Source organism: Ranitomeya variabilis, chromosome 1 (assembly GCF_051348905.1).
Source record: "Ranitomeya variabilis isolate aRanVar5 chromosome 1, aRanVar5.hap1, whole genome shotgun sequence".
NCBI lineage: Eukaryota > Metazoa > Chordata > Amphibia > Anura > Dendrobatidae > Ranitomeya > Ranitomeya variabilis.
Window position 1 is genome coordinate 472,294,266 of NC_135232.1, and position 14,678 is coordinate 472,308,943.

A 14,678-nucleotide genomic window follows, 5' to 3' on the forward strand; every position below is an offset into this window, starting at 1 on the left:
CATGATGATCCATACTGTATAATGGCCACACATGATGCTCCATACTGTATAATGGCCACACATGATGCTCCATACTGTATAATGGCCACACATGATGCTCCATACTGTATAATGGCCACACATGATGCTCCATACTGTATATTGGCCGCACATGATACTTCGTACCGTATAATGGCCACACATAGCTACTCCTACACACGCGGCTGCGCTCCGTACACACGTGCTCCACTCCATACACCTCATACACATTTAGCGCCGCTCCATACACCTCATACACACGACTCCGCTCCGTACACCTCATACACACGGCTCCGCTCTGTACACCTCATACATACACGGCTCTGCTCCATACACCTCATACACATTCAGCTCCGCTCCATACACCTTTTGCCTTTTGAAAAGATTTTTTATAATTTTTTTCTATTTTTTGTCTGGCGCCCCCTTAGGGTCGGCGCCCTAGGCGGCCGCCTAGTTCGCCTATACGTTCGGGCCGGCCCTGGCTGACTCCACACATCCTTGGTCTTTAACAGACAGCACGGATGCAACGCCGATTTGTTGCCACTCAGGTCATGGATCTGTTCATAAAAATTTATGAGTTTATTCCATGATTTTGACCAAGTTTGCGCAACTTCGCTTTTCTTTGGTGGTCTTCAAAACAAGGATGCATAGGCTATATTATGTCTGCTATGCGATAGAAAGAAGGGTAGAACTGAATACAAATTTAAAAAAACCCTGCATTTTCAGCCGGATAAATCTGCAGTAAAAATAGGTGAATGTTTCATTACTTATTCTCTCTCTAAATGATTCTTTCTGCATTATTGTGTGCATAGACCTTGCTTAAAATGGTTGTCCGGTCACACGCTGTGTGACTGTAGACTTATGAACTTAGTCGCCAGTTTCTGACTCGGGAATGAAGGGTATTTATGAGTATACTGTATATACTCCTAGCCAGTGGGCATGGCCTCGCTTCCATACAGCTCAGATTCTGTTAGGCTACATACCCCACGATCAGGATATAACAGCGATTTGGACGCTGAGTATTTTCGGTGCATCCAAAATGCTGCGCTCTAATCACTCAGTTAAATCTGCATATGTTCACTGAATCATGCGGATTTAGAGCATGCAATGAATGGATATGGGTGACACTACACAGCGGAGACTAGCATCTCCGCTGCAGACAATTGACATGCGGTGGCTCGGAAATCCCACCGTGGGTGAGTTTACGCAGTGTCAAATTGAAGCACAGTTGGTATGGGATTTATAGAAATCCCATCCACTGTGCTTGAAACCTACGACGCAGTATTTTGTATACTTTGCAGGTGAGCTGTATCCAAAACGCTGCTATTCTACAGGATGGGCCATTTATATGGATACGCCTGAATAAAATGGGAATGGTTGGTGATATCAACTTCCTGTTTGTGGAACATTAGTACATGAGAGGGGGAAAACTTTTCAAGATGGGTGGTGACCATGGCGGACATTTTGAAGTCTGCCATTTTGGATCCAACTTTATTTTTTTCAATGGGAAGAGGGTCATGTGACACATCAAACTTATTGAGAATTACACAAGAAAAACAATGGCGTGCTTGGTTTTAACATAACTTTTTTCTATCATGAGTTATTTACAAGTTTATGACCACTTAGAAATGTGTTCAAACTGCTGCCCATTGTGTTGGATTGTCAATGCAACCCTCTTCTCCCACTCTTAACACACTGATAGCAACACTGCAGAAGAAATGCTAGCACAGGCTTCCAGTATCCATTGTTTCAGATGCTGCACATCTCGTATCTTCACAGCATTGGCAATTGCCTTCAGATAACTCCAAAGATAAAAGTCTAAGGGGTTCAAATCGGGAGATCTTGGTGGCCATTCAACTGGCCCTCGATGACCAATCTATTTTGCAGGAAACTGTTCATGTAGGAATGTTCAGACCTGACACCCAAGATGGTGCACCACCACATTATGGGTGTTAGGTCAGAGCATTCCTACATGAACAGTTTCCTCACATATACTAATGTGCCACAAACAGGAAGTTGATATCACCAACCATTCCCATTTTACTGTATTTAGGTGTATTCATATAAATGGCACACCCTGTAGATTGTGGGCACATACCCTAAAAGATTAGCTGTGATGTATTTTCTAATACTCCAATTTTATGAACCCACTTAGACTTATTAGTGCTTGCAGATAATTTGTGTATTAATAGTACTGCATATCTCAAAGATACAAATAACTTTACATCAAAATGATCATCATTCATTTTTTCCAACTGGTATTCCATTTCTAGAACATTCCTATACTTACATTAAAAGATTATGCTGAAGCAATGAAGAATAACACTTATGTGAAGAAGTTCAGCATTGTGGGAACAAGGAGCAATGATCCTGTTGCATTTGTAAGTAATCAAACGTAACTGCCATTTTAGTAAAGGCATTAAGGAGGTTTGTCTACTGCTAGTATATTGATAACATATCTTTATTGGTTACCTATTAGCTGTTATCTTCTATGGAAAAGAATAGTCCACTAGATAGTGCACTGTGCTGTGCTGTTCTGCTCCACACACTGTTTACACTGTTAATAGTTGGTCAATGGTCTACAGGGTGTAGGACCCCCATGATCTTACAAAAGAATTCCTACTGTACATGTTCTTTCACACAACGTTTTGACACCCGTTTGTCTTGTCGGGGCTTATGTCCGAACCCTCCACTAAATTTGATTTGTGCGTATGTACCAACAAGGCCATAGACTGTAATAGTGCCAACAGAGTGAGCGTTGAGTGACGTCACCGCTGTGCTCTGCTTTCACTTTACGGCCGGGAGTCAGTCAGTGCGGGAAGCAGACGGCAAGGGACCTGACGGACACCGGAATGTGAGTATGTACTGTTTGTTTTTTTTTACATTTATGACGGTAACCAGGGTAAACATCGGGTTACTAAGCACGGCCCTGCGCTTAGTAACCCGATGTTTACCTTGGTTACAAGCGAACGCATCGTTGGATCGGTGTCACACACACCGATCCAACGATGACAGCAGGAGATCCAGCGACGAAAGAAAGTTCCAAACGATCTGCTACGACGTACAATTCTCAGCAGGGTCCCTGATCGCTGCTGCGTGTCAGACACAGCGATATCGTAACTATATCGCTGGAACGTCATGGATCGTGCTTTCGTAGCGACAAAAGTGCCACTGTGAGACGGTACCCTTATTGTTCCACTCCTGGTTTTGGCTTACACATACTGATGTAAAATACTCACCAAATACTGATAGTGTGACAATGCTTTGACTAGCTGACAAGAGAACAGGGGAATCCTCCTGTGCAGGAGTGGGCCACCACCTTCTTACATGAGCAGTACTTGGAACTACAGTATGTACTTGAATCACTGTGTACAAAGGCAGGATCTTATCCATTTATCAATCTGCCTAGTTCATTGTTATAGAAATTAGTGATGGAGGATAATGTCACATTTGCATGTAGTTGAAAAGTCGGGTCCTGAAGTTCGTTACTGGTGGGCTCTTAGTACCCCAGTCCGACACTGAGTGTGATCGTAGCCTTACCCTATGCCTCGTGTAGAGTTAAAGGGTGCCTGTCATTGGATTCATGCTACCTCAACCATGAGCGACATGAAACAGAGCCTGGATGTACAATTGCAGCCAGGAAAATCTTGTGTGAAACTCTATGATATTTCAGAGAAAACATAGTTTTAATGGCTGTCCTGGGACCATAGAGACATGATTAGTCCAGAGGTGATTAGTCCAGAGGAAAAAATCTTGTATCCAGCTCTAGGTAAAACTAATGCGTTTATTTTGAAAAAATTCTTAAAATGTTACATCCCTGGAGGGTGCGTTGAAGGGGTAGACACAGGCAATGCCATGCGTTTCGAATGCAACTCCGACATTCTTTGTCACAGCTCTCATGCCAGGGTGTGAGCAAACACTAAATGCTGGCTGTAATTACATGCAGGTGTTTCAGCCCAGTATGTTGTGTAGGATATGTGCTCGCAATCTGAAATGGAAAAACTCAGATAAATGTGCAATTCCTGTGTATACAAAGAAAATGCAAATACATTACAAAACAGAAATAAAAATATCTGATTTACAATTAAAAATTAATCCTGTTTATGTGTGAGAAATAATTAATAGTGAAACATAATTTCCCTGTGCATATTTAAACCAAAAGGCACAGGGGTGTCTAAATTTTAGATCCAAAAAGCATAGTCGCCTGACATGATTTCCACTCCTATCATGTCTAATGACTTTTTCTATGCCAAAAAACTGCAATGAAGAAATTTGTCTATTATGTTGTGAAATAAAATGTTTTGATGCTTGTGATATAGTGCGGGTTGCAGTGTTGGTACTGATAATACCTGTGACATTTGGATATACGAGATTTAAGTTATCATGATGTGTATCCAACGTACATTTTTTGACATGTAGTGCAATTAATGATAGGTATCACAACTTGAGTATTGCAATTTATGTAACTTTTAATATTATAATTGCAAGAATTATCTTGATTGTGAAAAATGTTAGTATTTCCTGCATATGTGCGCGTTCTACATCTTCTGCCACCACATTTGTTGAACCCTTTACACAAGAGCCAGGTTTGTGTTCTATTGCAGTTATGATATTAAAAGTTACATAAATTGCAATACTCAATATGTGATATATATCAGTAACTGCTCTATATGTAAAAAAATAGTCAAATTTCAGATTGCGAGCACATACAAGTGCTTCTCACAAAATTAGAATATCATCAAAAAGCTAATTTATTTCAGTTCTTCAGTACAAAAAGTGAAACTCATAGTTATCTATTTCAAGTGTTTATTTCTGTTTATGTTGATGATTATGGCTTACAGCCAATGAAAACACAAAAGTCATTAGAATACGTTATAACACCAGCTTGAAAAATTATTTTAAAATCCGAAATGTTGGCCTACTGAAATGTATGTTCAGTAATGCACTCAATACTTGGTTGGGGCTCCTTTTGCATCAATTACTGCGCTAATGCGCATCTCTCTATGACTCTAGAGAGTCATCATCTCTATGCTGATGACACCCAATTATACACTTCTTCCCCTGTCATCACCCCTACCCTAATTCAAAATACCAAGGATTGTCTGTCTGCTGTCTCTAACATCATGTCCTCCCTCTATCTGAAACTAAATCTCTCCAAAACGGAACTTCTTGTGTTTCTCCCTTCTACTAACCTCACTCTTCCCAACATCGAAATTACCCTGGAGGGTTCAACCATAACTCCCAAGCAGCATGCCCGCTGTCTTGGGGTCACATTCGACACCGATCTTTCCTTTACTCCCTATATCCGATCACTCACTCGCTCTTGTCACCTGCATCTTAAAAACATCTCCAGAATCCGACCTTTTCTCACCTTTGAAACTGCTAAGACTCTTACTGTCGCTCTTATTCATTCTCGTCTGGACTACTGCAACTCTCTTCTGATCGGTCTCCCTCTTAACAAACTTTCTCCTCTCCAATCCATCTTGAATGCGGCAGCCAGGGTCATATTTCTGTCCAACCGCTTCACCGATGCCTCCATCTTGTGCCAGTCATTACACTGGCTACCCATTCGCTACAGGGTCCAGTATAAACTCATCTCTCTCACCCACAAAGCCCTCCACAGTTCTGCACTGCCTTATATCTCCTCTCTCATCTCTATCGCCCTACACGTGCCCTCCGTTCTACAAATGACCTAAGGCTAACATCCCCCGTAATCCGTACCTCGCACCTCCGTCTACAAGACTTCTCTCGTGCTGCGCCAGCTCTCTGGAATGCACTTCCCCAGACGATCAGATTGATACCTAGCCCCGACCTATTCAAGCGTGCTCTAAAAACCCATCTCTTCAAACAAGCCTACCACATCAACTACTCAGTAAACTAACTTTGCCCTGTTCCCTCCTTCCAAATATTATTCTAAATCTGCACCCTACTATCCATCTGTCTCCACACCCTCCATGCACATGATAACTGCACTTGATACTTGACTATTGCACTTAAACACACGGGCTGATGACCGGATCATGCAGCTTTATACGAAAATCCCTATTATAATTGCCAGACCTGAAATAACAAGCACTTTTCACCTATTGTGTTCCCCCCATTTCCTTGTAGATTGTAAGCTTGCGAGCAGGGACCTCACTCCTAATGTCACTGTTTAAATTGTCTTAACTTGTATTGAATTTGTCTGTATATGTCCCCGCTTAATTGTAAAGTGCTGCGAAATATGCTGCCGCTATATAAATAAAGATTATTATTATTATTATAATGCAGCGTGGTATGGAGGCGATCAGCCTGTGGCACTGCTGAGGTGTTATTGAAGCCCAGGTTGCTTTGATAACAGCCCTCAGCTCATCTGAATTGTTGGGTCTGGTGTTTCTCATCTTCCTCTTGACAATACCTCATAGATTCTCTATGGGGTTAAGGTCAGGCGAGTTTGTTGGCCAATCAAGCACAGTGATACTGTTGTTTTTAAACCAGGTACTGGTGCTTTTGGCAATGTGGACAGGTGCCAAATCATGCTGCACAATGAAATTTCCATCTCCAAAAAGCTTGTCAGTAGAGGGAACCATGAAGTGCTCTAATATTTCCTGGTAGACATCTGCGCTGAATTTGGTCTTGATAAAACACAGTGGACCTACACCAGCAGAGGACATGGCTCCCAAACCATCACCGATTGTGAAAACGTCACACTAGACCTCATGCAGCTTGGACTGTGTGCCTCTCCACTCTTCCTCCAGACTCTAGGACCTTGATTTCCAAGTGAAATGCAACATTTACCTTCATCTGAAAACAACGCATTGGACCACTGAGGAACAGTCCAGTTCTTTTTCTCCTTGGCCCATATAAGACTCATCTGCCATTGTCTATTAGTCATGAGTGGCTTGACACAAGGAATGCGACACTTGTAGCCCATGTCCTTGGTATGTCTGTGTGTGTTTGCTCTTGAAGCAATTACTCCAGCAGCAGTCCACTCCTTGTGCATTCCCCCCAATTTTTGAGTGGCCTTTTCTTAACAATCCTTTCAAGGCTGCGTTTATCCCAGTTGCTTGTGCACCTTTTTCCACCACACTTTTTCCTTCCGCTCAACTTTCCATTAACATGCTTAGATACAGCACTCTGTGAACAGTCAGCTTCTTTAGCAATGACCTTTTGTGGCTTACTCTCCTTGTGGAGTGTGTCAATGACTGCCTTCTGGAAACAGACTAAGGGACCTTTTTAAATGCTTAGGAAGCCTTTGCAGGTGTTTTTTTTTTGTTAATTATTTACTATAACTTTTGGGTTTTCACTGGCTGTAAGCCATAATCATCAACAGTAACAGAAATAAACATTTGAAATAGATCACTCTGTTTGTAATGAGTTTCACTTTTTGTATTGAAGAACTCAAATAAGTTAACTTTTTGATGATATTCTAATTTTGTGGGAAGCACCTGTAGTAGTGGACGTTCCCTTTTAAATTTACCAAGGAAACTTAGCTTTTTTAAGTGTTATCTGCTTAAGGCCTCATGCAGACATCATTACAGTGTTAATCATAGACTGCCCACCGATGCCATCCGCGCGTGGTCTCTGATTTTCATGGTCCCATAGACTTGTTAGATCCTAGATGCCGATCAATCAAAAACAGACATGTCCCACAAAAAAGCTACCGACATGTGAACAACTCTATACACTATAGCCATGAAAACCACACATATAATATGTACTTGAAAAACAGAACAGACACCAGTTACTGCAGGGTTCAAGGAAGGATAATGACCAGTAGTAAACTATTTACCCTGTATCTGGTCACACAGTTCTACAAAAAAACAAGCTATATTGATTGAAATATAGTTATGACATACAGTATGCCAAAATAGTGTCATGAAAAAAAGTATCTAATAAAAGAAACAAGCCTTCATATGGCTATAGCCACAAGAAGTTATGGCTCTCAAAGTGTGATAATAAAAAAATGAAAGATCAGTGCGCCATTTTAATTGTATTTGTTTGAGGAACAAAAAATAGATAAAATCTTAATTCATAAATGCTTCACATGTACAAACTGAAACCTGTATGAGCAAAACAGTGGTATTGTACTGTAAAACATACTACTTTTTATTCACCCATGCTTTTTCTTTGTTGAAGGCTTTTGCAGATATGCTGAAAGTCAATACTGCACTAAAGAGCTTAAACGTGGAGTCTAATTTTATCAGTGGAACAGGAATCTTAGCTCTTGTGGAATCTCTCCAGCAAAACACATCATTGGTTGAGCTGAAGATAGACAATCAGGTATGGTGAGAAATGTTCTTGTTAGTGTTTGGTGACTATATCATCTTGAGCCATGGCATCCTGTATCAGTGTTTGATGACCATTAGTGCAAATCATCCTATAATCAGCTTTTTGAAAGAGTGGAGATTTTCATTCCTTCATTACTGAGACATCAATGTTTGAATCAATATGCTAAGGCTGTAGATCTGAAGCCTCTGTCACTAAAACCCTATTTCCCATGCAGCACTGATTACTCCTTTACTGACAGGCAAAAAAGATTTGTTGGTCAAACAGGAGGAGACAGCGCTGGGTGGGGATTGGAGCTGGAGTGACAAAGGCTTTAGATCTGGACAGTCCAGTCGCTGATTTCTCAGTAACAAGGAAAGTACTGGCCATGTAAAGGTATTGCTGGCCCCCGACTGGGGGGCACCAATCACTTTCCATGAAAGCCAGGGGAATACTGAAGACCAATTGTCTATCATGACAATGCCCCATCCACACTATAATAAAAAAAACTGTGATTTTTTTTTTCTATATATAGCAGTACTTAACCCCTTCCCGACATGTGACGGAATAGTACGTCACATGTCGGGACCCCCGCTTTGATGTGCGCTCCGGCGGTGAGCGCACATCAAAGTCGCGACATGTCAGCTGTTTTTTACAGCTGACATGTGCGCGCAATAGCGGCGGGTGAAATCGCGATCACCCGCCGCTATTAACTAGTTAAATGCCGCTGTCAAACGCAGACAGCGGCATTTAACTACCACATCCGGCCGTGCGGCCGGATATGAGCGCATCGCCGACCCCTGTCACATGATCGGGGGTCGGCGATGCTCCTCCATTGTAACCATAGAGGTCCTTGAGACCTCTATGGTTACTGATTGCCGGTGGCTGTGAGCGCCCCCCTGTGGTCGGCGCTCACAGCACACCTGCATTTTAGCTACATAACAGCGATCTGATGATCGCTGCTATGTAGCAGAGCCGATCGTGCTGTGCCTGCTTCTAGCCTCCCATGGAGGCTATAGAAGCATGGCAAAAGTAAAAAAAAAAAAGTTTTTAAAAATGTGAAAAAAATAAAAAAAACATAAAAGTTTAAATCACCCCCCTTTCGCCCCAATCAAAATAAATCAATAAAAAAAAAAAAAAACCTACACATATTTGGTATCACCGCGTTCAGAATCGCCCGATCTATCAATTAAAAAAAAGCATTAACCTGATCGCTAAATGGCGTAATGAGAAAAAAATTCGAAACGCCAGATTTACGTTTTTTTGGTCGCCACGACATTGCATTAAAATGCAATAACGGGCGATCAAAAGAACGTATCTACACCAAAATGCTATCATTAAAAACGCCAGCTCGGCACGCAAAAAATAAGCCCTCACCTGACCCCAGATCACGAAAAATGGAGACGCTACGAGTATCGGAAAATGGCGCAATTTTGTTTTGTTTTGTTTTTTGCAAAGTTTGGAATTTTTTTTCACCACTTAGGTGAAAAATAACCTAGTCATGTTAGGTGTCTATGAACTCGTAGTGACCTGGAGAATCATAATGGCAGGTCAGTTTTAGCATTTAGTGAACCTAGCAAAATAGGCAAGCAAAAAACAAGTGTGGGATTGCACTTTTTTTGCAATTTCACTGCACTTGGAATTTTTTTCCCATTTTCTAGTACACGACATGCTAAAACCAATGATGTCGTTCAAAAGTACAACTCGTCCCGCAAAAAATAAGCCCTCACATGGCCAAATTGACGGAAAAATAAAAAAGTTATGGCTCTGGGAAGGAGGGGAGCGAAAAACGAAAACGGAAAAACGGAAAAAGCTCCGGGGGTGAAGGGGTTAATATTGCTGAGTAGAGTACAAGCAATAGGACAATCACAGGTACAAGCCCCCTAATAGTGACTGACAAATACATTGAAAATGAAAAAAAATATGTTTTTTAAAAATATGAAAAAATCTGAAATTTTTATTACCCCTCCTTTTTCCACCTTAAAAATAAATAAATATGAAAAATACACATATGTGGTATCTCCACATACTTTAAAGGTCCAATATATCAAAATGTAGAGTAAACTAACCCGATTGATAATAAATAAATCCGAAATTCCAGAATGGCCCTTACTTGGCCACCACAACACCGCAAATAATATGTAATGCAATAAAAAACAATCCAAACTTCGTATGTACCCCAAAGTGGTATGAAAAAATATGTCTCCTTGCTTCACAAAAAAATAATCCCTCATAAATCTCCATCTATAAACAGCAGTACTGTAGTATTGCTGTGTATGGTACAATCGATAGGAGAATCACAGGTTTACATCCCCTAAGGGAACTAATAAATACAATGAAAAGTTTTAAAAAATGTTGGTTTTTTTGAACATGAAAAAATAAAAAAGTTTGAATTACCCCTTTTTCTTACCACACACAAAAAACAATCCCTCATAATGCTGCATGAACCGAAAAATGAAAACATTACAGGTCTCTAAAAATAGCGGCACAAGTGAATTTTGTTTTACAAATGTCCGATTTTTTTCACTTAACAAATTTGAATAGATTTTTTCTTATCTCCATAATCATACTGACCTGGAAAATTAAATTGCTTGGTAATTTCTACAGCATAATGAAAACCGTAAAAACAAAACCCCAAAATAAATTTGCAAAGTTTTTCTCAACATTTCGCTGCACTAGGAATTTTTTTCCAGTTTTTTAGTACTTTACAAGGTAAAATTGATGATGCAATTCAGAAGCACTACTCTTTCTGCAAAAAACAAACTCTCATGCGACTATATCGACAGAAAAATAAAAAAAAGTTATGGCATTTGGAAGAAGGAGAGGAAAAACGAAAGTGCAAAAATGGAAAATGGGAAGGGGTTAGAGAAGCTGTTCAACTGGAGGTTTCCGTGCTTTTTCCTTAAGGTTTCTAATGGGGGGCCTCAAAACACAAGTAAAAAGCACAATTGTTCTTTCTAGTGCAATATTCAAGAGTTTCTTGACTTAAACAATGCAATAAAGAAACTCTCCAACAATTGTGCAGCAAAAATTCATAAAAAAGCATCCATCAAAAAACAGAGGAGCTTGCTGTTGTTCATTTTGGTACAGACACATTAAGAAAAAATGCTGCGTTTCCACCCATGGGATCAAGCCCTAAGGATTTTTTCTTTTCCTACCTGAAGTGAAATGTAAGTCTTTTGGAGTGAAAGTTACATTTTACGTTTTACTTTTACAGAGATTCTGCTCAGTAATCTTGAACAAGTATTATAATGTAAACTCAAATTTTTAGCGTCTTATTCTCAGTGACAAAATAGCAGTTGTAGAAAAGAGTATTATAAATACCACTGGTTTTCAACACTCTACTAAGTATTTACTTTTTACAATTTCTTCTAGAGCCAACCACTTGGTAATAAAGTGGAAATGGAAATTGCAAGTATGCTAGAAAAAAATTCAACACTCCTCAAATTTGGTTATCATTTCACGCAGCAAGGACCGAGATTGCGAGCATCTACTGCCATGATGAACAATAATGATCTTGGTAAGATGATAATACGAATGCTGGGTAATATATCTGACATATGCGACATGATTGTAATAATCAAAATGTTTTTGCTTTCCGCTGAAATGGAGACCTATTGTTTACTTCGAGGTTTTGATGCCACCTGTTACTCAAATGTGCAGAATTCTTTCTGTGACAAGCAGTCAGACTGATGAAGGTCTAGATAAGACTGAAACTTTTACAAACTGCAAAAATAATAAAAAATCCTTTTGCAATGACATACTAAGTTGAGTGCCAAGTTCTTTATTTTACTGCACATTGGTTTTGGTAACCTACTTGAGCACCTCACGGTAGTGCCACGCTATACTTCACACACCTGTTACTCAAAGTCTATTAGTATATCATGTTAGTTGTAGAAGCACTCCTATGAACTTCTTTTTTTCTAAATCTGTGTATGTGTGTGAGGCCGACATTTCTGTTATCCAGCACTGTTCCGGTACCGCTTGTTAGACTATCCGGAATACTCTTATAGTCTATGCGTGAGACGTAAGTCTCTTATATAATGTAATCCAATATAGTCTACCTTATGGAAGAAGACTGATGAGAAAACTACTGTTGAAAGCAAATTTGGCAAAATACATTTTGACAAGCCACAAAGTCTCTGGAAGAATGTCCTTTGGACAGACAAAACAAAACTGCAGATTTTTGGCAAGTAACATCATCTTGAAGTTTACAGACTCAAAAATGAAGCAAAGAAAAAAAAAAAGAACATTGTACCGACTGTGAAATGTAGAAGAGCCTTGGTTATGTTGTTTTAGAGCTGTTTTCCTGCATCTGGCACAGGGTGTTTTGAATCTGTGCAATGTACAATGAAATGTCAGGACTATCAAGGCATTCCGGAACCAAATTTGATGTCAGAAATCTGTGTCTGAGTCGATGGCCATGGGTCCTCCAACATGATAATTACCCAAAACACAGCAAAAATATCCCAGAATGACCAAGATCAAAGCATTAGATTATTCTAAAGTGGCCTTCTATGAGTAGTGATCTAACAACTCCTTTTGAACATATGTGGAAGGAGCTGAAATATGTAGACTGGAGAAGGCACCATTCACAGCTGAGACCGCGTGAGTAGTTTGCTTATGAGGAGTAGGCCAAAATACCTGTGGACCAGTGCAGAAGTCTCATTGAGAGCTGCAGAAATAGTCTTTTTGCAGTGATTACCTCAAAAGGTTGTTCAACAAAATCTTAAGTTAAGAGGACCATCATTTTTGTCCATGCTATTTTCACTAGTTTTTTTTTTTATTATTATTTTTCTGATGAACCACAATTCAAAAGCAGTGTCTGATTTTCATTAGAAATTATTTTTCTTAGTTGCAAGTTATTTCAGCAACCATTGTGGGATTTTCTTCCTTTAACAGAAGGGTACCAACAATTTTTGTCCACACGTATAGACAGGTTTGGGGTGGGAAAAGGTTCATGGGAGGGCTTCTTTAACGAAACATAGAAAAATGCAAATCTTTACTAGAACACAAATAAAATATATTGTTTATTACTGTAATAATAATATATTTGAATGGAACTTAACATGTCTATAAACTAGGCATAGGATATAGCACAGGTCTGTTAATGATCTGAGGGCTCTTTTGTTACTGGTCTATAGGAAAGTAATTTAGAGAATAAACTATTCTGAACTCAAGTAATCATTTCAAAAGAAGAGAGAATATATATATAAACCTATAAGACTATGAATTCACGACCTCCAAATGATAAATCAAAGATATTTTTATTAACAACCATTGAAAAGATCCAAAAGATACAACCGAAATTGATATCAATATAGTATGTAAAAGATCGTAATTGTAATGACTCACAAAAGGGTAAGATATGAGGTTCCCAGTTAGAGCTCAAAAATAGGAGACACACCAAGGCAAATGGGTATCAGTAGTGAGGGAGTGTTCCATTGAACAGTAAATGACCAATAAAAATAGATGACAAATGAAAGTGCGTGAGTTCAAAAGAGTGTGTATTCCACCGATGTGGTATAGCAATATAGTGGAATACTATGTAAAGATCTTTATTGTGGTCCTCCTGAGGAAGAGGACTGTTCGACCTAGAAACGCGCTCAGAATAAACTTCAATCTATTTCTATTCATCTGAATCCTGTGAATTCTTCACCAACAGCAGCACACCCTCATCTTTTTTTTACTCTACTGTATATCTTGATAAAAATCTGCACCCATTTTTATAAAGGTACCCTTAAGTGTTACATTATCTTTATCTTCCTTGGTGACGATAGCAATAGAAACGTGTGTATAGAATAGAATAAAGAATCTACGGTAATTTCATTTAGAACATGTTTATTGTATATTTTTCATCATGTCCGTATATATGACAATGAGACCAGTGATGTGCTTCTTGTTTACAGCTCGTATACATAGATCTGATGAGCCGTGGCATAACTTTTCAGCTCTGGACCTGGAGGATGTATAAGTATAGATATGGTCTCTATACATTTCTCTTGGCAGTTCTTCATTTTCTATGCCACAGGCAGTGCTCTTATCTGCCACCCTTCGACTCTTTACCGCATTACTCTCACCTCGCAGTCTTCATTTCACCACAATGCTTTTTTCTCTTCTCAGAATTTGATTGCTTTGGCTATATTCCTTACCTTATTAATATTACATTATTCTCAGTGATGTGAAATGATAATTGACATTGTATGTTTACATATTTAAACAGGTCCGGTGATAAATTAGCTCTGGCTCTTACAGACTTTGGCATAAGTAGTAGTGTTTTAACTCTACTACTTTTGCCAAAACTCCATAAACAGGGAAAAAGAAATACATTTTTATTATTAGTTAAAAAGTTTTAAAAAAATGCACCTCATTTCTATATTTTTGTATATTTTTATATGCTTACCCCAAATCTG

At 39.3% G+C, this 14,678-nt stretch overlaps 1 protein-coding gene across 5 annotated transcripts in view; it reads left to right on the plus strand.

Moving 5' to 3' along the window:
* Positions 1-14,678, plus strand: part of TMOD1 (tropomodulin 1) — a 123,225-nt gene that overhangs the window by 100,273 nt on the left and 8,274 nt on the right. For 2 of the 5 annotated variants that reach the window (XM_077250672.1, XM_077250704.1), the window contains 3 exons: positions 2,292-2,399; positions 8,137-8,280; positions 11,641-11,785. In XM_077250672.1, the coding sequence (XP_077106787.1) occupies positions 2,292-2,399; positions 8,137-8,280; positions 11,641-11,785 (397 nt within the window). Of the gene's footprint in view, positions 1-2,291; positions 2,400-8,136; positions 8,281-11,640; positions 11,786-14,174; positions 14,251-14,678 lie in introns of all 5 variants that reach the window. The other 3 variants (XM_077250687.1, XM_077250681.1, XM_077250694.1) reach the window with 3 other exon arrangements.